This window comes from Numenius arquata, chromosome 18, assembly GCF_964106895.1.
Source record: "Numenius arquata chromosome 18, bNumArq3.hap1.1, whole genome shotgun sequence".
In the NCBI taxonomy this organism is placed as follows: domain Eukaryota; kingdom Metazoa; phylum Chordata; class Aves; order Charadriiformes; family Scolopacidae; genus Numenius; species Numenius arquata.
In genome coordinates, this window is record NC_133593.1 from 9343504 (window position 1) to 9366491 (window position 22988).

Sequence of the window (22988 nt, forward strand, 5' to 3'; positions counted from 1 at the left end):
GCTAAAGGTTGGCCAGATAAATTCCTGGCAAGGCCTGTTTTTTACTGAACAAGAGGAGGTTTAGTTACTAACAAGCTGGGAAGCGAGCCCTTCTGTGTCAGGATGGGTCTTCCAAAGCTCTTGCTGTAACTTTAATTGGAAAAGGTTAATCTGATTAGTTAGAGTTTGCAAAGAGCTTTAAGGATGAAAAGTGCTATGTAAGTGCTGACTGTTATGATCATGATAGATATGCTTTATCAGCAGTTCGCAGGATGAGCAAGACTTTTTTTTTTTTTTTTTTTCCCTATTTGACTGTAAGGGAGCTGCCTTCTGGAGAGCAGAAGAAAAATATTTCAGAAAAAAAAAAATGGGTATCCTGTTTCCTTACTGGTGTCTGCCTCCTGTTGAGCACTGTGCATGGTCATAATACAATGAACATTTGACTGCACCCAATGATGCCCGTGTGAGCCTATGACAACCCTCCAGTATAGTGCTTGTAGGAGCTGTTTACTGGGAAGCTTGCAGATAGGATGCCTGGCTTTTGGGGATTGTCCAGCTGGCAGTAGGTTCAGTGGGTAATGCTTTCAGAAACGCTAAAACAACTTGGATGCCTCGAATCTTCTTTTTCAACAGTGACAAGAAGACTTAGGAACAGAAGTGTTGGAAGACAGGGGTTTCCATGAATGGTGCTTTGGTACCTAGATGATGAGGTTTTTTGCAGATCTTGCTGTCTGACAACAATCACCCATGAGGCTTCCCAGCAGACAGCAGTAACAGATTCACAGTCTGAATTTTGTTGTTTTCAGTATGATTTGGAGAGTTTTGTCATGGAGTGATACTTCTGACTGATGCTGACACTGGGCAAAAGAGATAATCTAAATGGGATGCTTATGAGTTCAGTAGAACTGCCTCCTACAAAAATTTTTGGGGTCCTGCCTTCAGTTCCCCCTTTGACTTTTCCTGGTGTTTTGCCAGTTTCCCCTTTAGCAAGCCAGAGGGACCTTAGAATGGTCCCAGTCCATCAGTTCTCTGCTGTGTACCTTGAGCTGGTGTGTGGCTGGTGCTGTCTCTGGGAAGGCATGTCCTGCCGAGCAGCAGCAGAGCCAGCTTAACACGCAAACTCTGGGGAGCTATTTTAGCAGTGTAGCAACGTAGTGACCTGGGCTGGCTTTATTCTAGCCTGGAAGATTATCAGCTGTGCTTCAGGCAAGTTACTCACACCGGCTTAGAGACCAGCTCTTAAGCTCTTGTACTTTTCTGTTTTGTCCACTTCAGAAATTTCCATTTCAGGTCAGTTGTGGGGTTTTTATTTCTTGGTTTTCTTGATTTTTAGGGAGTTGGTGGTATTCCAGTATTTGATACACAAAGTGCAGACTCAGAAACTCAACGGAATCACATGTTTTATGGAAAGGAAAATCCTCATGGGAGGAGCAGCCAGAGTTCATGATTAATTTCTAGAGCATGCATGCACGCCATGTATCAGGGAGGGAGGGGAGCTGCTTCCTTTATCCTTTATGCTTCTTCCATCCTCAAAAGAAGCATTTGTAGCTGCTAAGCCTTATAGATGTAGGATCTGAAAAACTGATTTCTGCCAACAAAAAAAGACTCAGACTTGAGCTGCCTTGCAGGTTCTGCCAGATGACATTGGATAGTAAAAACGTGTTTCCATCCTCAGTAGGATTTTTAACTGTCTCTTGCTATCAAGAATGGTCTTTGGAGGCTGTTCCTTGCTTGACTGTTGTCAGATGTTCCGAGTTAAAAAACAAATATACTAGAGTGCCCTTTTATAGAGTAGCTTCTACCTTCAGAGCTTGCAGGGAGTTATAAAGAGTGTGATGAAGTAATCCTCCATTTCCCATGTGGAAACTGGGGCAGAATGGAGAGAAGAACTGGTTTGGTGACTCCTGCACTTTCCTGGTGGTTGAGGAAACCCATGTCCAGCTCCCAGCTTTCCCGCGCGCTTCTGGAGTGTCGCATCTGTGAGTCACGCAGGGCAGCAGCCAGCAGAGCTGACACAGGTCCCGTCCTTCTCCCCAGCAAGCAGGGCCCAGCTTCTCCAAGGGCTGGTGCAGGGTGGTGCACCTTGACATGTGCAGTTCCCCGGGAGTGTTTAGGAGACTAGGCTTGGTGAAAATCATGTTTTTAGCATCTTTGTGGCTCTGTAGTCACTGCCAAATCCATTAGGCTTAGAATAGAGATAGCGAGCGTTGGAGTGATGGGAAGATGGTAGATAACAGATCAGGAAGATGTGAGGGCAGTCAGCAAGTCAGTGGCTGAGCTGTGAATAGAACTCTGTCCTCCTTGATCTAATCTGCACACATCACACCTGTCTCCTGGCTGCTCTAACTCTTCTCTGCTCACTCGATCAAACCCAAAATCCTCCTGTGGACTAGGAAACCGTTGTTGCCTTTGAGCTGAGTGTTCCGTCTCTGTTCTTTTTTTGAACTCAGGTTGGTGTGAAGTCCCCCCCTTCCCTCTGCCCGAGTCTCTTCCTCTGAAGCCGTCACCAGTGTGTGGAGCCTGCCCCACACCCATCACCTGCCAAACCACGGCCTTTACCTGTGTCTTCCGGTGTTTCCCGTGCGACCCGTCCTGCGGGAGTGCCTCCTGGGCCACCCCAGAGTTCACGCAGCGCTCAGTGGCTCCAATGGTGAAGATGACAAGGTCCAAGACTTTCCAGGCATATCTGCCTTCATGCCACAGGACCTACAGCTGCATTCACTGCAGGGCTCATCTTGCCAACCACGATGAGCTCATTTCCAAGGTACGTGCATGACCTCACCCGCAGGTGCTGGGTGGACGCCTCCTCCCTGGGGAGCGGAAGGGTGCGTTCACTCACATTGCAGGTCAGTTGCTGTTGGAAATCACTGGTCTTAACTGGTACCACAGTTTTTGCTTGGAAAATGCGCTCTCAGCCTGAAAGATCTATTTGTGAGCTGCTGTTTTTGTTTCGAGTGAACTTGAAAATAGCTGGAGGGGACAGGTGTCCAAATTCGGGCCTCTGAAGTGCTTACAGGTGGTCTGTCTCTTCTCATGATACTGCCTCCTCCCTCTCCTTTCCAGCTGTAAAACTGCACTAGCTGATGGCCAGGACTGTGTGAATTACTTTCCCGATACTTGTTGTTCGTGTATGTGCTTGTCGGCGTAGCCGAAGGGTTGTTGCATGATCATGATTTGGAGGCGAAGTGTCTGGAGATGTTCTCTCTGTTAAACCCTGAGCTGTACCAAGCGACTACACTAAAGCCCCTACTTAAGGGAGGGTTCTCTGATGTTTCTACTGAGAAGTAAGACAGCTTTCCAAAGACTGATGAGTTGTTGCTCAAACCCTTGTATTTTTGCCATATCGAGATACTTTGCAGTGGAAAAGCAAGGGGTGCATGGTAGGATGTGCTCTCAGCTGGGAAGGGTGGTAAGATTCTGTCCTGTCTTCTGATCTGTTGATCACAAGGGAAATGGTCTTGAGAATAAGCTAAATGAAAAGCTTTCAGAGCCTGTAAGTCAGGGGCCTTTGATGCAGAGGGAACAGACCAGTAAGAGGACCTCTTTCTGAAGTGTGAAAACTGAACTTTCTCAGAGTGTCTGTTGGAGCCTGCAGTGCCTGGCTGTGGTCAGGCATCAAGTTTCCAGGTTTTGGCTGCCATGGCAATCAACTATTCCATAAAGTTTATTCAGCTTATAAAACTTGTGTTCAGAAAAAGCAGACACACCATAAGATTTATTAGCTGAGATGAGAGGAAATTGCGCCGTGAGCTCTGTGTGTGCACATGCAACTTCAAACCAGTTCAGCTTCTTAGAGCAGCCTTGAGAGAAAGGCCAGGATCAGAAGGGACAGAGGTGCTCTGCCCGTTGGAAAGTGTGTAGTGCTTCCCCTCTTCCTGTTTGTGCAGAAAAGATTAGAATGTGTCACTTTGCACCAAGGGCATCTGTCCTCCCAGGGCTGGCATCTGTCCTCCCAGGGCTGGCATCTGTCCTCCCAGGGCTGACATCTCAGCAGCTGTGGGGCTCTTTGGATTCTCCATGTTGGGTGCTCAGATCTATCTTCCATTGGAGGCTGTCTCCTTCCTTTTTCTCTTGGTAGGTTCATGGGCCTGGTTGATGCGCGCTTCTGATGTTGTCTCCATGCCAAACAATTCAGTTTGAGTATTGTGGTATGAATAATGCTGATTGCAGACTGCTTCAATTTTGGTTTTTGCAGTTTCTGAATAGGCAGGCATCCTGTTAGGCTATCACTTGTGAGTCATTCTGGGCCTCATGGGGCCTCCTCTTGTTCTGGTACAATTGCAGTGGTTCTTAGCAGAGCTGTCCTTGAGGGACGGCAAAGCTTCAAGCTTTTAAAGAGGAGGAGGTTGTACATTTCCTCAACAGAAAGAAGTTTTGAAATGTAAATGTCAACAGCAATCTGTGCCCAGGTCTGGATATGAAATACATTCAACCTCTCAGACCAGCTATGTGACTTCAAGCTCCTGTGCTCGGTTGAGGTATCTGTAAAATGGGATAGTCACTCCCTTGCCTTTCCATTGGGAGAGTTGTTACCAGCTGGACTTTGTGTCAGGACCCAATATGCTTTACTGAATAAAGAAGACTTGTTTTACTTAGTGCTTTATGGTGGATTAGAGTTTGTGCTCTGCTTTTTTTTTTTTTTTTTATGACGTGGCTGATCCCAGCCAGGGAAAACACAAGGCTATACATTCCCAGTGGTTTCACCTTTGACACTTCCTTCCCCTCCTTGTTCCATGTCCATGACCATTCTTCTCCCCTGTGCAACACAGCCAGCTTTGCAGGTAAGGAGTTTCCAGCAGGGCAGTGCCAGTGCTGCAGACTGCTTGGAATTCGAGTTTCCAGCCGTCAAGGCATGCAGTGACTGCCCAAGAATGCTGACTGCTAAAATACGGACGCAGGAGGGAAGGTATGAAAGCACAATATGAGGCTACGCGTATTGAATCCTGGAACTAGAGTGCTGCAGTGCTTGTGTCTGCTCGTTATAAAGTTCATTGTAGGCTGTGGTGTAAATTTGTAATAGTGTTGGGACCGCATTGTGATGGAGCACTAGCGGGTCATGCAACTTGAATGTAAAGGCTTTGGGGTTTTAGGTTTTATTTCTCAGAGTTATAAACTTTAATAAGATACATTCTTTGTATAATTGAAAACCTTATAAAAGTAATTGTGCAATCATAATTTGTACAACTGGCCATTAAACTGAGAACAGAAGGGCAGTCCCTGCCTCAAGGGGTTTCCAATATGTGTAGAGACTTTCCCAGGCAAACTTAAATAGTCATCTTTTTATCTGTTTGAGTTAGGTTTTAAACATCTCCCTGAGGCCTTCTGCAGTTCTTTCATCACAGCCTTACATTAGCATCTGAGAACCAGGCAGTGCAATTGCCGTGCTTGTTTTCCATATGAAAATGTGGCAAATGGAGGGAAGAAAGAAGCGCCATGAGGACTGAAAAGGGAGTGGGAGATTTTGTCAAACCGGAATGTTTCTCAGTCTGCAGCGTTATCCCATCTTGAACCTGACTATGTCACTTTAATCAAAACAGCCTAAATGACACCATCTTTGGAAACGTTCCCTAGAAAACAGGCTTTTATGTAACAGCAGGGTGTTGGTGCTTTGGCTTGATGAAATTAATTCCTCTATTCCTTTTTGCCCCGAGTTGTGCACAGACCACATGAGAGCTGTACTGCTTTGCATGCCGTGAGCTTTTACCTCCTTTGGATACATACAGATCGCAGCGCTGGCTCGTGCCGTTGGCTGAAATGCTAGCTGGAGCTCAATCCCAGCATTGTTCTGTGTCAGTCCATACTTTATTTCCTCTTCATCTCCGAGTTTCCCCTCTTGGCCCTTCAGCACCAGTGTTAACTTACTCTCACTTCGAAGTGTTTTGCCAAGACTGGGTACCTGAAACTCTTTGACAAATATGCATTGGCAGGGCAGTTTTTGCTTTCTTTTCTACTTGAGGAGAACCTTGTGCATTAAAAGGGGTAGAAGGTTTCTCAATAAGCTACTGCTATTTAAAGAAAATAATCGATGCTGAGGCTTTTAAGAAAGTCCGAAGCTGTTACATGAAGCCAGTTACTAAAACGTTGCCTGCTTGCTTGGCCTTTTATCTTCTGCAGCCAGAGGGAGAAAGTGGTTTAGTATGTCTGATTTGTAATAAGATCTAAATTGTGGGTTGGATCGTCTGGCCAAGAAAGGTCTTACTGACTTAGGAAATATAAGGTGATCAGATAGATTGGGTGGAGTGAGTAACTAGTTTTCCATTATATGTTCCTTCGGTGCCTGGGTTAGCATGAGTGGAGGTTCTTGTTCCCTTGTAGCAATGCATGATTTAAAAATCTCTGCCAAAATTAGTACATGCTCTTGTTTCATTGCTTTTTCCAATGCCTAAATGGACTGAGACTTTGGGAACTCAACCTCACCCTGCAAAAGATTTCTGTGTGACCTTGACTAAGTCACTTAATGTCTTTGTTCCTCCTTTCCCCACCTGTACAATTGAAATGCTGCTGTTTGGTCCAGTCTGCTTGGAAGATAAAGCTTTGGAGCAGGTACTGTCTGCTCTTGTGAATTAGTACGGCGCGTCCTAATCCTCTTTGGCTTTACTGTAAAAACAAAAATACTGTGCCAGGCGACTGTAGTTAAAAAGCATATTTCAATACCTTACAATTGCCAAAAAATAAGTAAAATATATTTGTTATTACATTTACCCTTCTCAGACACAACATCCCATCCTTTTTAAGAATGTTTAAGAAAAAATACGTATTTGATAATCAATGGTGGCAAAACCTCTGCAGGAAGGAGAGAGAGGGACTTTTCTTGAGAAATGTGCTTTCCGCATCATTTTCTAGTGAGTCCTGGGGGAACAGCTAATGTAATAAGACATTCAACAGTGTAAATATCATCTCTTCTCTTTCTCAAAGTGGCAGATGCGATGCTGGTTTCTACCTACTCTGTGCTATTCAAACTCATCGTCAGCCTTTTCTGTTTGAATTTGTATGTACCTGGTGTCCAGTGGAAAAGGATGGGAACGAGAGCAGAAAGATACAGGCCAAACGCAGCCGCCTTGGTGTCTTGCTGACTTTTTTGCTACATGAACAAATAATTCAGCAGAAATGTCCCTGATTATGGAAACATGTAGGGAATGTCTTGTGGGCGTCCTGCAGTTTCTTTTTTTCATGAATTACTGTGATCCAACTGCTAAACATTATGCAGTGATGTATCCTCTGAAGTTAGCCTAAGGCTTGCCAAGGAAGTTTAATGTTTTCCTTTGATGTCTGCACGAGACCCTTACTGAACATGAATGTGAAATCCTTCAACCCAAAAGGCTGCAGCTCCTTCAGCACACAGAATTTAGAAAAAGTAGAAAACTTGTGTGTGCCTGACTTTCTCACTTGGAGTTGGACTGTTAGCTAGGGAACACTTAGAAACTTTCTTTTTTATCTTCTTGAACAGAAGTTGCAAGGTTTATAGGTAAACCTTGCTTCCAATCATAGAGGCCTGGCTGGTAAATTCTGGAGCCTGAGCTGTTGGTACAACAGCCTCTTGGTGAGCTTTATGGTGGGCTAAAAAGCTTCAGACATTCCTCCATGTTGCAACTCAGGGATCTTAAAAGGATTTGGAACTTTGATGCTGGCTTTCAGATCAGTTGTGGATGAATTTGGCTACTTTGAAGTGAGCACCATGTATAGGTGCAGCAATTGTTGACATTTTTGGTTTGGTTTTTTTTTTTCCCCTTCTTTCTTCAAGTATGTGGGGAAAGCAGTGTGTAACACTCTTAGTTCTTACCTTCTAATGAGCCATCCAGTGTTTGTATGTCAGTTTGCCTTGAAGACATGAAGTTATTTGCTGGGTGGGGGGAGTATGCACACAGGCTAAAACAATAACCCTAAAAATGTGAAGTGGTGGTTTCAAAACTTTCATCTAATGGAAAAAGAAAGAGGCATTCAGTAAGTATCCAAGACTAATAAAGTGAAAATCCTGCATTTCCGTCACTGGAAAAAACTGTGTGGGGTGAGGCGAGTATTCCCTTTTCATGGGTAAAGTTCTTACTATTTTTCATTACATGAGGTTTCTTCTTGCTCTAAAAGTAGATCTTGTTTCTTCCCAAATATGGATTTAAGTTCCCAGCTTCACGGTATTGAGCTCTTAAGGCCAGGAGGAGCTATCACATCTGACCTCCTCTAGAGCATGGGCCAGTGGATTTCATTGTGATTGCAGCATGTCTTTCAGAAAAAGCATTTAGTCTTGATTTGAAGACTTCAGGAGGGAAAATTCACTGTTCCCCATGGTCATTTTTTCCAGTGGTTAATCATCCTTACTATTAAAAATTGGAGACTTTGAATTTAGATTTGTCTGGCATGTGCTTCCCATCATGGCCATTATTTTCTTTCTTTTGCTAATGAAATAAACGGTAGGTGTTATAGATCTCTATATAAAAGGTTCTGCTATACAGTAACCAAGGTCACTCTTGATCACTTTTTTTGATAGGCTAAACAGATTCAACTTTGTCTGTCAGGGTGAAATGTTATTTTTTCCAGTTCTGTATAATTTTTGTGGTTCTCTTCTACATCTGTAGTGTTTCAACATCTTTTTAGGAATGGAAACAAGGCTGGTCTCATTGTTCCAGCATCAGATTTACAGCCTGCGCATTTCATAATTGTATTAGCCTTACTGGCTCAGCCCCGCACACTAAGCTTCTGTTCATTTATTTGCTGTTAGCTCTTTATGCACCAGGTTTATCAATTTTGTGCACGTTTCTAGCAGATGTCCAGTAGCTTTTGGATCCTGCTTTTCAGCTCTTGTTCCCTAATGAATTGTCGCTTTTAGGTATTATCCGGAGCTTGCTCTTAATTACAAGTATTGCTAGAGTGCAAGCTGTAAGTGATGAACAGCAAAGCAGTTCTGTGAGAAGTCATTTGAGTTTTTTCAGCTTTGCCTTTCACTGCTGTGAGCTTGTGGTAAGGTTTCTTGTAGTTCTTGGCTTCCATGAAGTTTAAAATTAAGTGCAAGTTGAGGGGCTTTCACTTCTCACTGGGACAATGTGTCATCAAAGTTGTTAAATGGGAGCCTTTTCCTTCAGCATCCTGACCAGGAGACTGAGCGTTGGGTGGGTGGAGATGAATCCCACAATCACACTCCTCCCCAGGCCACCTTCATGAGATGGGTTGGCATTGGCTGTCCTTGCTGTGGCTGTGTTGCAGCAGGGAGGAGGGGAGTGGGTCTCGAAAGTTGTCACTTAATTACCTGTGATTGTCTCTGAGAAGCCATTATTTGAGAGGGAATAAACAAACAGAAATGCCCTTTGCAGGAAAAAGTCAGGATATGAAATCTGAGCTGTGTAATGAGGATTTGTAATACCTATTCTGTAGTACAGCTACCTAAATTAGATCTTTTTGTCCTGTGTAATTGCTTCCTCTGGGGTTTACCCTACAGGTTACTGTGCTCCCTCAGTTCCTACTGTCTGTAATGGGGAACTGAAGACAGTCAGGATCAGGCCTCTTATTTAGTCGGGATGTGGTTGTTTAATAGAAAAGCCCAAGGTAGTTTGTACCTCCTCGAATAATTGTGTTTATATGGCAATTAATTGCTATGTGATTTTAAAATACTTCATTCTGTTCCAAAAAAGAAGGAAAACTGTAATCATTCAAAATGGTTTAGAATTCCCTGTTGGGGAGGAGGGACAGGGTAAAAGTGGATTTTTCTAATCCATCACTTTCTTCATGGAAATAACTCTCCTTTCATCTGCTGCTTCCTCTGCCTTAGAATTGATGACCTGGGCATAAATAAAATATTGTTCCCATTTATTATCCAGGGAACTGCCAGGGACGAAGGACAGTGAATCATCAGGGTTTTTGCTGCAACTGCTGCAAATCCTTAACAACAGGAGCACGGAGTTGATCAGGTCTGAGCGTCCCTGGGTTCGCTGGGTGGTTCAGTTGTTGGCCCTTGCAGTTGGAAGAGGAGGAAATGCCAGCAGGCTCGAAGGCTTGCTGAGGGGGTGAACTGCCCTATGAACTTCCCATGCAGGTGTGTACTTCTAATCTCATTTATAGTTGCAAGAACGAGTCCAGGAAAAACACAGATACGAGTTTCACAACCGAGACCTCTGGTTTAATTTGTAATTTAGTCACATATGCACAAGTGTGGGAGCCATGCTGGGTTGTGGGGTTTTTTCACATACTGCCTCTTGGGGAGAAGACCCTGGCTGCTCAGGAGGAGCCTCTTGCCCTGATTTCTATTGCAGTCTTATTTTGTAGTAGCAGGAAATGCTGTCAGAGGGCTCCACATCTGTGTTACGGGAGCTGTTGTGTCTGCCAGCAAGAAGCACAAAGTCTGGCCTCTCCTGGAAAGGGGCCTCAGCGTCCATCTGTCGGAGGTGTTTGGCCTGACAGTTTTTCTCAGCCAGCAGAACTGGAAGGGGCAAGGACTGAAGCTTGAGCGCACAAGGAAACCCCACCCAGAGTCCCCTCTCTTAAAATACTCAGTGTGTTTGTGTGGAAATCACAACTGTCGGAATAAGTAGCAATAACGGAGGTAGAAACTGAAACTGTCTTTACCTGAAACCTGGAATTTAAAGGTTTCCGGTGATCTCTCTCCTTTCAGCAGTGATTGTCACAGGAGGGATGAGTTAAGATCAGATTAAGTTTAGCTGCTTGTGGAGTATCTCAAATACGAACACCTCGATTCCAGTCCAGAGAGGAGAGGCTGGGCAGAAATGCAGGGGTGGGTACACACATCTTCTGCTTCAGTCCTGTTAGAGTCTGGGCCTGTCCCGTTCTCTGGTGTGACTGAGAAACCTCAGTGTCTGAGGACCTGTTCAATTTCTATAGAAGGCACATCTACAGCAATAAAATTAATTTCAGTACCATAATCCTTGTTTTATAGTAGAGACAACCATTCAGAACTTACGCAACAGACTGAACAAAGAAAGATAACTTCTACTGAACTTTCTCAGGAGTGAGGTGTACATATGGTGGCTTCATTTCACTGCAGTGGCTCTTATCCAGGGACAGAGAAGAGCTGCTGCCCTGGATGGATTTGCTTTTGCTGAAAAGCAAGTCTGCTCTCATCGTCAGCGTTGGCGCTATTGTGAGCTTAGCGGCTGTATTAATGGAATACAGTGTTCCACTGATACAAGCAGAGTCGCTATTATGCTGCTAATTAAATAACTTGTTGCATTAGCAGTTTCCATTTTCCATCCCAGTTTGGCCTTGTGTTTATCTCTAAAACCCATACAGTAGTAATAATTAATGTGGAAAGAAAGGGCTGTACCCTCCCCCTGACCACTCCTTTTTAAAATGACTCGATTGTTGGATGTTTTAGGCTGGCATCAACCTACAGGAAGACAGCAGCACTCAAAAATGGGGTAAAAACCCCACAGCTGCTGTTGTAGCAATTGCAGATTCACCAGAATAAAATGCATTTTTTCATCTCTCCATATCCAGAAAGACAGCGCTGGGCTTTGCTTTCATATTCTGTAGTTTCCCACAGTAAAGAACAAAGTGCTTCTCTCCATGTTGCCCTTCTACATGCCAAAATGTAAAGGCTTGCGGTCAATGGATGTCACTGGCGACTTAAGTACTGGAGATGCCGAACTCATCTCAACTTCCTGCAGATCTGGGAATGGTGGTGTCTGTTGGGAATGAAGCTGTGATGGATCAGGATTAGCCAGCAGTATGGCCCCGGGCCCAGCATGAAGCATCCCCCCTGCTTGGGCTTCAGAGAAGAGGGGACTCTGTCTCCCGTGGTATTCACTTTTAAAGGCAATTACTCTGCTACAGCATCTGCTTTGTTTCCCATGGTATTTCCATCCTTTTCATCTTATAATCAAGTTTTGAAGCATAACAGCAGCAGCCAGAGACCATCAAAATCACAAGAGAAGCCCCAAAATATTGTGAAGTTTTATAGAAGTAATAAATTTGGTGTATTTTTTTTGTCTTCAGTTTGTTTGCGCCTTTAGCATTCACATTTTGAAATTTCACTTTGAAGTCTGTGGGCTAGAAACGCATTTAAAAATAAATAAAAGCAGAGTCCAGAAGCCCAGGGCTTTAATAAGGAAGCTGAATAGCAGAGGACTCATGGTAACATGATGAGATTTAAGAGTGTTGCATTATGAACTGAGTCAGTCTGGAGGGAAGCCTGCCAGGCATGTTGGAGGGAGAAGGGGCCCGAGCACTTCGCAACTGCTTCCTGAATTTTGACATGCTTTACAGAGCTTTGCTCAGGCTTTACCTTAGCAGAGTGGTGGCTTAAATTGTGTTAGAAACTTTTGTACTTGTGGAAAAACAAAAACCTCAATTTTAGGCAATTTTTATTTCCCTGAATACTAATCTTCATTAATTGCAAAACCTCCAATCATATCTCTCCTCTGCAACTGCAATATAAAATTTCCCTTTGAAAGACATCTCTCGCTCTCCCCTCTGGTGCTAATGGACAGTCGTACTGACACATGAATTAATCACTGGGAATTTGCTCCTGCATCCTGACCCATTTAAATGGGTATGTACAGCCTCTCTGCCTGGGAGCAACACAGCCCCGTCGGAGCATTGGTGTCACCTTCGTGTTGTGCTGACGTGTGTTCGAGAACCGCTCCGATGAACAGGACAGAGCCGCGTTTCATGGCTCGATTCTGATGGGATCGGGCATCTGTATGGTCCCGTTTGTTTTCCATCTTCCTGCGCAGCATTGATGTTCCGGAGATAACGCTACAGAGTGTATGCTGAATGTCCTCTTGCGGTTCATGATACTTTTTTTTTTTTTTTAGCATTTTTGGAAGTCTTGTGAACAGTGCTGATATTTTTTTCATCTCAGCTCCTACAAATATGAAAAGATGAGAGAATCTCACTTAAAAAAAAGCCAAACAAACAAAACCCCCTATTCTAAGTCCTTATTTAAAAAAATAAAATGCAGCTACTACTTAAATTTGCCTGAATTTTGAGCCAAGCTGAGTATTTTAAGGATCAGGAGGGGGGAGGCTGGCATGTGGCACTGGAACGCTTGGATTTCAGAGCACAGCAGAGTCTGTGATGTGAAAGCTGCGTGAGTGCTAAAGGGCTCTTGTAGGTTGGAGTAGGTCTGAAGGTGGCTTTAGCTGGCGGTGACAGCTCACGTCGTTCAGCCTGTTTGGGAAGTCTGTCCTTCTGGTTGTGGCACAGAGGACTTAGATCCAGCTCACGCAGTGTTGCTTCTGCAACAAGAAACAGTTCCAAAGGGTAAAGGTTCTCCTCTCGCACACAAAGCAGGAGTTGATGCAAAAATGGGATGTGACAGAAGCGTGAGGTTTTTTCAGTCACTGCTAATTTGCTCCGTTACATTGACCTTTTCCCTGACAGCATCGCCGTACAGAGAATTTATGTCACGGGAGGCAGCGGTGATGCCAGCGGGATACCCTGCTGGTATTTTTGCAGGTGTGTGTGTGTTTGGAGCTTTTGCCCTGTCTGGCTGCAGTCTCTCCCCACCTATCCTGTGCTGTGAAAGTGCTGAGTTGGTTCCTGTTAGGACAAAAGGCTCTTATCAGAAACACGGCTCGGCCCTGCTTGCGTCCGGTGTGGAGGGAACGAGGGGGTTGAAAGAACACCTGCTGCTGCCAGGAGGCAGAATAAAAAACTGTAATAACATCTCCTGTCAGAATTAAAAAAAAAAAAAAAAATCTTGTTACATCTTTTCATCTTTCCAGTCTGTGCACCTTCCTTCTCACAGACTATATAACCTGAGACACAAACACGCTGTAAAACTGCTGAGATGTAGCTGTTCCTGGGATGAAACACGTCAGACTCATTCACTGTGTATTCACTCAGCAACATAAACTGCAGAGGAATAAGGCCGTGCTGAATTAATTGAATTACTTCAGAGATGAGTTTGGTTCACTAATTCCATATCGACTTTGGGCTTTAAATAGCATTAAGGACCCACGTTAAAACTCAATTAAAACTCAGGAATGCAGTTTGAACAGGGTAAGGTCACATCTGTGTGTGAGGTGGAATAATGTAACCGGTTCCCTTGACATGGGTCTGTATCTCACATAATCGGCACAAAATTGAATCTCAGTTTAATCTGATCATTTACTGTCCCTCCTGTGAGGAAGAACAAGGTGGAATTAATGAAGCCTGAGGAGGTCTCTGTAGTCTGCATGGATACAGGGACCAGCTAATTGAACTCCTGCTCCATTGGGAAATACTTGAGCATGATGCAAGTAGATGGTTGAAATGGCTTGTGCTGTCTAGGGAAGCCCCCACAATCTGCAGCAGGTATTATATACCTTATACTTATATTTTCCCAACTTTCTTTCCACTGCACAGTGACTCACGGGTAACCTCCTCATAGAGTCATCGTACACCTAGTGCTGTTACCAGGCATAGTGGTTCTTCTAAACACATGGACTTACTTTTTTAATCAAATCATTATTACCGTAATTAATAGGGCTTGAGAGGTGCCATTAAGGCAGAGCTTTCTGTGTGATACCGATTGTTAGGTGGGATAGCAGCTGATAGGAATTGGGATTAATTACTAGAGAGAGCGGGATGAGCGGTGAGGAGCACCTGTGTTTTAGAGCGTATCTTTATAGTCAAACTCATGTGCGCTCCAGTTGGATTGACATCCCACTTTGGTCATACTTAAAGGTCTCCTCTCCCTGTTCAGATTGTATTTTATGAAACATCTCATCCTTAGGTGTTTAAAGGCTAAATCAGCAGCAAGAATAGATAAATCCTACAGGCAGTGTTGTGGAAATGACTAGTAACTTAAAAAACAAACGTTGTACATGTAGGTGGGAAGTAAGTGATAAAAGAGCTATCTCTGAATAGACGTTGGATGAATTTTTCTCCCACAGACTTCAGTGCCTTTTAAACCCAGGAGTTCATGATACTGTTTCTCTTACTGACTGAATTGCTCTGTCCCAGTGGGGATATCACAAGCATAGAAAACATGTCCTTTTTTGAAGAGTCCGGATGGCTGTGGTCATTTGGCTTCTCCTGATGCTACCATTCCACGTTGCCTGGGATGTGCCGATGGCCGGTGATCCCTGGCGGTGGCTTTGGCCCCTCTGTTCCTCTTTGCATCCTTGCGGTGGGAATTATTTGTAGCTTTCAAGAGCGTAGCATGGAGGGGGCACGCTCTGTTCCTTTTTCCCCTTGTACCTCTTTGGGACCAGTTGCCTTTTCATTTTTGTTTTATTGGCTTCTTAAACGGCTGCCAGCTGGATATAGGTGAGTGGGGGTTTTCAGCCCTGCAGTCTGCAGAGAACAAGCATCAGTATGGAGCCATTTAGTCCTGGCAACTGCTTCCCATTTTTCCAGATGATTCCAGCCAGCTCTTTTTGTGTTTAGCCTATTGTCGAACGCCGTCACAAAGACTTGGGGTATTAATCCTATCATCTGTTCAGTGTGTGGAACTGCTGAGTGGGCTGTGCACTGAATGAGAAGCTGTAGGTACCGGGGAGAAGGGATATGGTGCGTAGGCGTGTTTGGAGCGCATTCAGAATTCATGCCTTTCCCTGGCTGTACTGATTGAATGTGAAAATTTCCCTCTGTGTCTCCAGCGGTCACCAGTAACGGGAATGTGCAAGTGCGAAGGTCTGATGGCGGTGGGAAGGCAGGTGGGACACGGAACAGGCTGCAGCGACAGAGGGACATAGCCCTCCTCTGCGTCTGTGGTTGTCTGCGTGCTGTTGCACTGCTGAAGAAGGCTCTGAAGGAGTCGTGCATCTTGCTCAGAGCAAACAGAACGGTAGATTCAGCACTTCGGATTGAGGCCAGAATATAACAAATGGACTAAACCAAAATGACAGCTCCCAAGGTCGTGGGTGTTGAATATATAAGGATTCAGCTTTGAGTCTTGCAGGCTGAGTCCATCTCTAGCGAGCAGAAAGTGTCTGCCACAAAGGAGCTGGCACTTCTTAGATGCTGGCTGCGTGTTATGCTTCCTTCTGCGGCAGATCTGGTTTAACAGCGTCTGCGAAACCCAAACTCCCTCTCCTGCAGACTGTCTCTCGCTAGAGCTGCAGCTCTGCACTGTGGTTCTTTGCCAGCAAATTCGGTTTGAGAACTTGTTCTCCGAATGACTTGTGTCTGCCCCCGTACTGTGATTATTAAGTAGTCTGTGTGATTGCCCTTTAAACTGGATCCATGATATGGTACAAGGAGAAAAAGCTATTTCCCTCAAACCCACCCACCCCCCACCAAGTATTTGTTTTTAAAAAGAATGATTCCATAGATCTAATTTGGAATCAGCACAGCTGAGGGGGCCATAATGAGTGGCTGTAAATTGGGTGACAGGAACTTCTTAAACCAGAGCAGCTGCCAGAGGCATCTTAACATGGAGCTTCTGCTGTAACGAGAGACAGCTTTGGCAGGCGAGGATCTGCAGCCAAATAGCTGACTCCAGGCTGGTGGTTCCCCACCTGGGTCCTCAAATCAGAGCTCCTCCGTCCCTGCAGCTTTTAGGTGCCTCCATGCTGAGCGGAGCACCCAGGAGCAGGGAAGGTTTTTGAATTTGAGTAGTCAGGAGGAGAAAGCTGTTGTGCATTGCACATCTCAAAAGCATGTATTGTTTTTTTAGAGGGCTCGGGCAGGATGGGGAGGGAGAGCTTTGTTGCTGGCATATGCAGATGTGTTTCCAGCCAGACATTGAGTGTTAGCAGTGCAGAGAAAAATATGTGCTTGGGCTTTCAGTGGGAAACAGCAACAAAAAAAAAAATATCCTTTCCATTTCTTTCAGCTGGAAAGTGATGCCAGGAGCTGTTGTTTTAGAGAATAAGAAGTCTGGATTTATAAGCATGTGTGTGAGATACACCTTTGAATGTGTATCAAGGAAATTTACACAGAGAAAATGCATAGCATAGAAAGTAGGTCTTACTGCTGACTGCCACTGTTCAGGGAAAACCAAGCCTGTTGTGGAAATCTCTTTGTGTGTTTCTTAAATAAATAAATAAATAAAGCAAAGAACATCTGTTTGTGTATAAATAGATCTGTTTCTTCTGATTTCGTTGTGCCCATAGCATGTGCCAATTTCTTTGGAGTACCAGACGAGAAGGAACATCTTCAGAAAATGTTGAGGTTACAACTCCCAGATAAAACCTGCCTGTGCTACCTTTATGAAGATACAGTTGGCTTAGTCTTGCAGAGAGCGAATCTGCTGGTGAACTTGAGGTGGTTGCCAGACCTTTCTCACTTTTTTTTATATGATTTGCCAAATCCTTAACTAGCTGGAGGGTGAACATTAAGACAGGCAGCAGCACTGAAAGCTGGGCAGTGGGATGTTGAAAAATTCTGCTTGGGCAGGAGATCATTAATGTGATTGTTTTTTTGCAGTGACTGCCCTTAGATTCCCCTAAAGCTCTGGCTTGCGCTGGAAGGAAGGGCACCTCTGAAAGGATGCTACTATTCCCTGGGAGTGGGCTGGAAGAGTGTCCACTGAGCCCCGAACACAAAGCTGATGGGTTTGGTTTTGTTGTTTATTAAAGACAGGCCTTTGTACAGCAGTAATGGAAAATCCTATTTCTGTACCAACAAAAACTTTGCTCCCATGGTTTGTTGTTATTGGCAAACGTAGTCACTTTGGTGTTTATGGAAAAGTATTTGCTGGGAAGGACTGGATGGTTAGCAAGCTTCATCTGCTTTCATTTTGCTTTGATGGCACACAAGCGGCTGTGGGACCTTCTGCTTCATCCCTGTACCCCATCCGCAGCCCATCCTTCCAGGCTGCTATCCCTCCCTGCAGCGTGGACAGCCAACGTCCCTGCTCCTTGCTGCAGCAGGGTAGAGTGTTGCCTGAGTCTGGCTTGGACTCTTCTTTCTGGCCTGGGGGGGCATCAGCTTTGTGTCCGTTCCTGCTTTACCACACAGGAGGCTGAAACAACACAGTGTGTTTTGTAGAAGTCAGGCTACATCTAGTTGGCGTGTGGGCTATCAGCCAGCTGACAATAACAATAATAAAGAACTTGAGTGCTGCAGAAGGATTAAAAGAAGCTTCTCTAATAAATGCAATTATACAAACATGCTTGAGCCATGTGTCCTATTTAATTCCTGTCCAAGAAAAGAGGCATTCCTCAGGGCACTGCTTTTGTCTGAGTGAAAGAGATATCTAAGTGCCTCAGGCATCCTCTCTGAATCCAGAGTGGCTCTTCTGTGCCCTGGGTGGCAACTAATACTGGGCTTCAGATTCCTCTGAAGAACAGTTACTCCCCCAGGACTGACTCAGTATTTTTTGCCAGGCAGTGACTTTATGCTTGGCAGAGCCCTTGCTGCCATCCAGACCTCCCAGGCAGCGTTCCTTGCTGGATACATTTCCCTGCCTGCAATGCCCCGTGGCGTTGTGTTTGCCCACGGAGGTGCCTCTGCTCCTCGGTGAGGAGCCTTTTACATACGTTCATACAATTGGGGATTTTCTAGTGGGCCTTCATCGCTTCTAGAGAGTACCTTGGCACCAAGAAGGGCCTCAGGCTAAACACTGTAACAGGCTGTACTTGTTCTCTTGTCTTAAGCGTGGTTTTAAATCACACCTTTGATGTGTTTTGGTGTCTCCTGCTGGTCAGTGAATTTCCCATCTCTGCCTTTCACATGAACAGGACTCACGATGGAGAGAACATCTTAACAGGCTGTTACAGAGCTGCTCACTGTTACCCCAGGCAGCACCCAAGAAATACTCGCTGGAGCTAATTAGTTGGTAGCCCAGCTCTGGCAATTAGGACCGTTAGCTGGAAACATGCAGCAGCCTCCCCGGTGCAGAGGAGGCAGTTGATTCATGCAGATGTGTGTAGATGTAAGAAATGGGGTCCAGATCCATTTGCATCCATCTGTTGGTTCTCGGGCATGACTTTGACTTTACTTCTCTGTGAGGCAGCGGTTGGGCAGGCATAGGGATGCATCCCTAGGGCTGGACTGATGGAAGGGGACAACCTGGGATGCACAGGGACCTCTCAGAGATCGCTTTATGTGCTGCTGCAGGGTCAGATCACTCTTAACAAATGACCAGTGTTAGTGGGCCAGGAATGTTAAACCTTGAATGTTCCTCTCTTCTCTCAAAGCTCTTTCTCCCTCCTTTTTAGAGTATTTAGTCTGAAATCGTTGTTCATCTGTAGAAGCTGAAGTTTTAAGAAAACCATTAAATATTCCAAGGTTCCTGGTAAGGTACAGCGTGAAGGATTAAATGGTCCAGAAAAGCTGCTCTTTGGCTTTCCCAGCTCCTTGCCCCTCAGTGCGTACATTCCCTGAGGTATCTCATAAGGTTACTTGCAAGCAGAGAGTGACTGCCTTGCTCATAAGCACCAAATGTTTAATTCAGTGTGTGCTTGTCAAAGTACATTAAAAATGCAGGTAGCATTTGCAGTGTGTGAGCCAGCTCCTGTAAGGGAGGCACTGTCACAGGGTAATGTCACAGGCTTGTCACAAGTGGATCCTGCTGGCTCTTGGAAGTGTCCTGGCTACCTAGAGTGTCCCGCTGGGCTGGTACTGCCCTGCTCTCCTCGAAATGCTGCCTTTTCATGGTGATGCTTTAAGATCCCAAGGAAACGTGGAGCAGAGAGGATGTGCCATGACTGGTGATTATCTGATGTGGTTTTGCTGCTATGTGGTTCTCTCTTGTCCACCTTTATCTCTGTTTAGTTATATCTCATCCTGTGTTTAGATCTAGTCCTGAAGATCTCCCTGGCATCAGCGGGAATGTGAAGGTGTGCAGACACCTCCGCAAGGTTAAGGTCTTTTGTAAAATCACCAGAGTAGAGGTTGTATTTGAGTGCACGAGTAGGTCCCAGTCTCTCGGTTTGGTTCAGCATCCATCTGTGCAGTCTTCCCAAGGGGAATTCGCGTGTCGTCAAGTGCAACAGCCGTGTTTGAAAACTGGCAGTGCAACGGGAAGCCTCCGGGAGCACCTTGTTTTTAGAAAAGAGATTCAGGTCGATATTTGGCAGCCAGGCTGTGTTAGGTAAGGTTGAGGCAATAGTGTGAAATTCATAAACAGAACGTAAAGGGTGAAAGTGGACATTGCTGGGATATAAGAGAGAGAACAGCTTAACTCTTGAAAAGTATGTTGGGTTTGTACGGCACTGGAAGTGCTGGTAATACCAGGTGAAGTTCCCAGTGGGCTGCTAGCGCACCTCGTGAAATGGGCAGGCATTAGAGCTGGAGGCAGCTGCTCCCTTCTTCCCATCTGCAGGACAAGACCTCTGTTCCTCAGTGCTCATCTCCTCCTGGCGTTTTGCTTTGTGCTCCTTCTATCTCGAAGACTGTAACGATGTGCGTTTCTCAGGCCCTGGCTGACAGTTGCTCTAACTACCATTGATGCAGTGGGTGAGGGCAGGTCCTGGTTTAGCCTTACTTCTACCACCCAGCCAACTGAATTTTGTTTTCTTGCCTTTCAGTCCTTTCAAGGAAGCCAAGGACGAGCATACCTCTTCAACTCAGTGTGAGTATAACTTCGTACGTGTCACCTCTACATCTCTTGGGATAGAATTAAGAAAACCCTCGTGAAGAAGAAAACAAAAGGATAGTCTTCCTTTAGAAAACCTCTGCCTGAGACTTGGGAGCTTGCTGAAAATGCTTGGAGAAAGAGGCGTGAAACAGCACTGATTTATATTTGATTTTATGTTGAGGTTTCAGATAAGGAGCTAGGAGAAGGTGGTTTTTTCGTCCTCTCATTGAGAAATAAGATCTAACAGATGAGTCATTCTCTTCTCACAGAATACAGATGGACCAAAGAGTCAAAGTTTTGTAAATGTAGAGAGTAAATAATATCTAAATGTGAACTTTTTAGAGCTAGCATAAAAATTAAGTATAATTTTCCCAATAACTGAAAACAGTTTTGGTGAGATCACTGCTAGGATGTCTTTCAGAAGAACTGATTTCAGTTACATTTTTAAAGTTTCCATTTGGGAAAGTGAAAGTACCATTTTATCAATTTGAAAATGAAAATCTTTCTCAAATGCATAATTAGTGCAATTTACTAGAATGTTATTAATCTTCTGTCCAAAGCTTTATAGAATTTTAAGTTGAATAAAAATTCTGTTTCACCTTTTCATTCTGTTCAGGAACTGCAAGAGGTCTTTGTTTTGGTCACAGCTGTGGTACTCAGTATCCTGAACCTCCTGCTTGTGTTTTTAAATTCTGCCATGAAATTGCTGTCAGCTTCATTGTAGCGTCATGCCGTGGAAAGACACGCTAATAGGGAGCATCTCTCCTTTTTCCCCAGAGTTAATGTGGGTTGTGGCCCTGCAGAGGAGCGGGTGTTATTAACAGGATTACATGCGGTTGCAGATATTTACTGTGAAAACTGCAAAACCACACTGGGTTGGAAATATGTGAGTATCGGTACCATTTGTTTTTCCTGTGTACATCTTTGCTCCGGCCCTTTCAGAAGGTATATGGATGGTAACGTCGTCTTGTGGAAAGACCATTAACTTGGGAACCAGAAACGTGGGTCTTTAGCCACATGTTTTTTCCTTCCTGTATTTCCATTTTTCCTCCTGTTTTGGATTTGTTTCATCCATTCAAAGCAGGAGCTCTTTGTGGATAATGTATTGTTTTACTAAGAATATACACTGTGAGCCTGATTTTGGTGGGCGTCCCTTAGTGATGCTTAACATAAATGAGGATAACTTCAATCAATCTTGTGGTTCTATTGTCTTTTTTTCCCAGACGATACGAGAGTAATAGAATGATCCATATATTGTTAATCCTGTGTCCTTCCCACTGGAAATGCTATTGAACATGAGTTAATCTGTTTGCTGTCTCTTGCGCTTCATAAATTCAATTACCTTCAAATAAAGGCTTATGCTACATCCTAATTTCTGCTTCAGGAGGCACACAGCGTACTTGTTTGTCAAAACATTTTGACCAGTGTCTAAACAAAACATATATTGTATCTGTGGCCTCTGGACAGAAATATTCTTTAATAAACCAGTTGAAAGGCTATAAAAAGTAAAGCATCAAAAATTGATGCGGTAGGAATTCATGCAGAAACACAGCATAGATCTCACAAATGGAGAAGGACACTAAGTACATAGATTGAGTTTATTGTGAAACAAAATACAAAATGTTATAAACATAGCAGTAAGCCCAAGCCTCTCCAGCAACAGAATGACATTATTTCAGACGAATTACATGCAGGCAAACAGCACACCTGAGCAGAGCTGAATTGCTTTTCAGCGTGCAACCTCCATAATGGAGTCCCTTCTGGTTAGGGATCCCATAGAATTCCTGACTCGTTGATCCTGCAGAGCTGAAGCACCGTGTGTTTCTGTAGCTGTGGGACGCACCTGTGGAGAGTGGGTCCTTCTCAACCCTTTGCTCCATTTCCACATGAAGTTTACCATAATCCGTCTTGTTCCCGACGGTAGTGCTTTTACAGCAGGGTTCATCAGAGGGACCTCTGTGTTCTTAACACACATTAATCAATTCTCAGACCACTAGAGAGAGGTGGGTTTTATCAAGGATGATTCCTAAAGTGTAGCTCAAGGAGCGGTTGCCATTCACCTTCAAAAAGTTGCATATTTACATGGTGCTGATTGTTCTGTTTTTCCAGCCTTTAAAGGCAGCCAGAAGCAGGATTTAAGATTCTTCCAACATAATTTTCCTGAAAGCCAGCAGGAGGACCTGCAGTTGGGCTGTTTTACTCTGTAGACAGTGCTAAGATGTACCAGCATCTCCAGATCTGAAATGTAACTGCAACTTTACCTTCAGATACCATCTTCATCTCATTCTTTCTCCTTTTTTTTTTAAGGAACACGCTTTTGAAAGCAGCCAGAAGTATAAAGAAGGCAAATACATCATTGAACTAGCTCACATGATCAAGGATAATGGCTGGGATTGAATGGAAAGAGCCCAGCCCTACCAGCGTGTAAGAGAATGCCATCCAACCGAACATTATATCCAAGAGTGAGAGAGTGACTGAACGCTTGGTTCCATGCATTTAGAGGCTCTGCAATTTGGGAGCATCTTCACACCCTTCTCCATCTTTATTGGTGACTGGCCTCTAAATTTCTGTCTCTCTGTCTCTTTGCTTTGTATCTGTTTGTGAGTTGACC

General features: G+C 44.5%; 1 protein-coding gene across 1 annotated transcript; it reads left to right on the plus strand.

Annotated features, from left to right (window-relative positions):
• The first annotated feature begins 2626 nt into the window (after window positions 1-2626).
• YPEL2 (yippee like 2) lies at window positions 2627-22774 on the plus strand. The gene is made up of 4 exons (XM_074160763.1): window positions 2627-2743; window positions 20328-20371; window positions 21155-21263; window positions 22685-22774. The coding sequence occupies exons 1-4, from the start codon at window positions 2627-2629 to the stop codon at window positions 22772-22774; spliced, it is 360 nt and encodes a 119-aa protein (XP_074016864.1).
• Window positions 22775-22988: the final 214 nt, after the last annotated feature.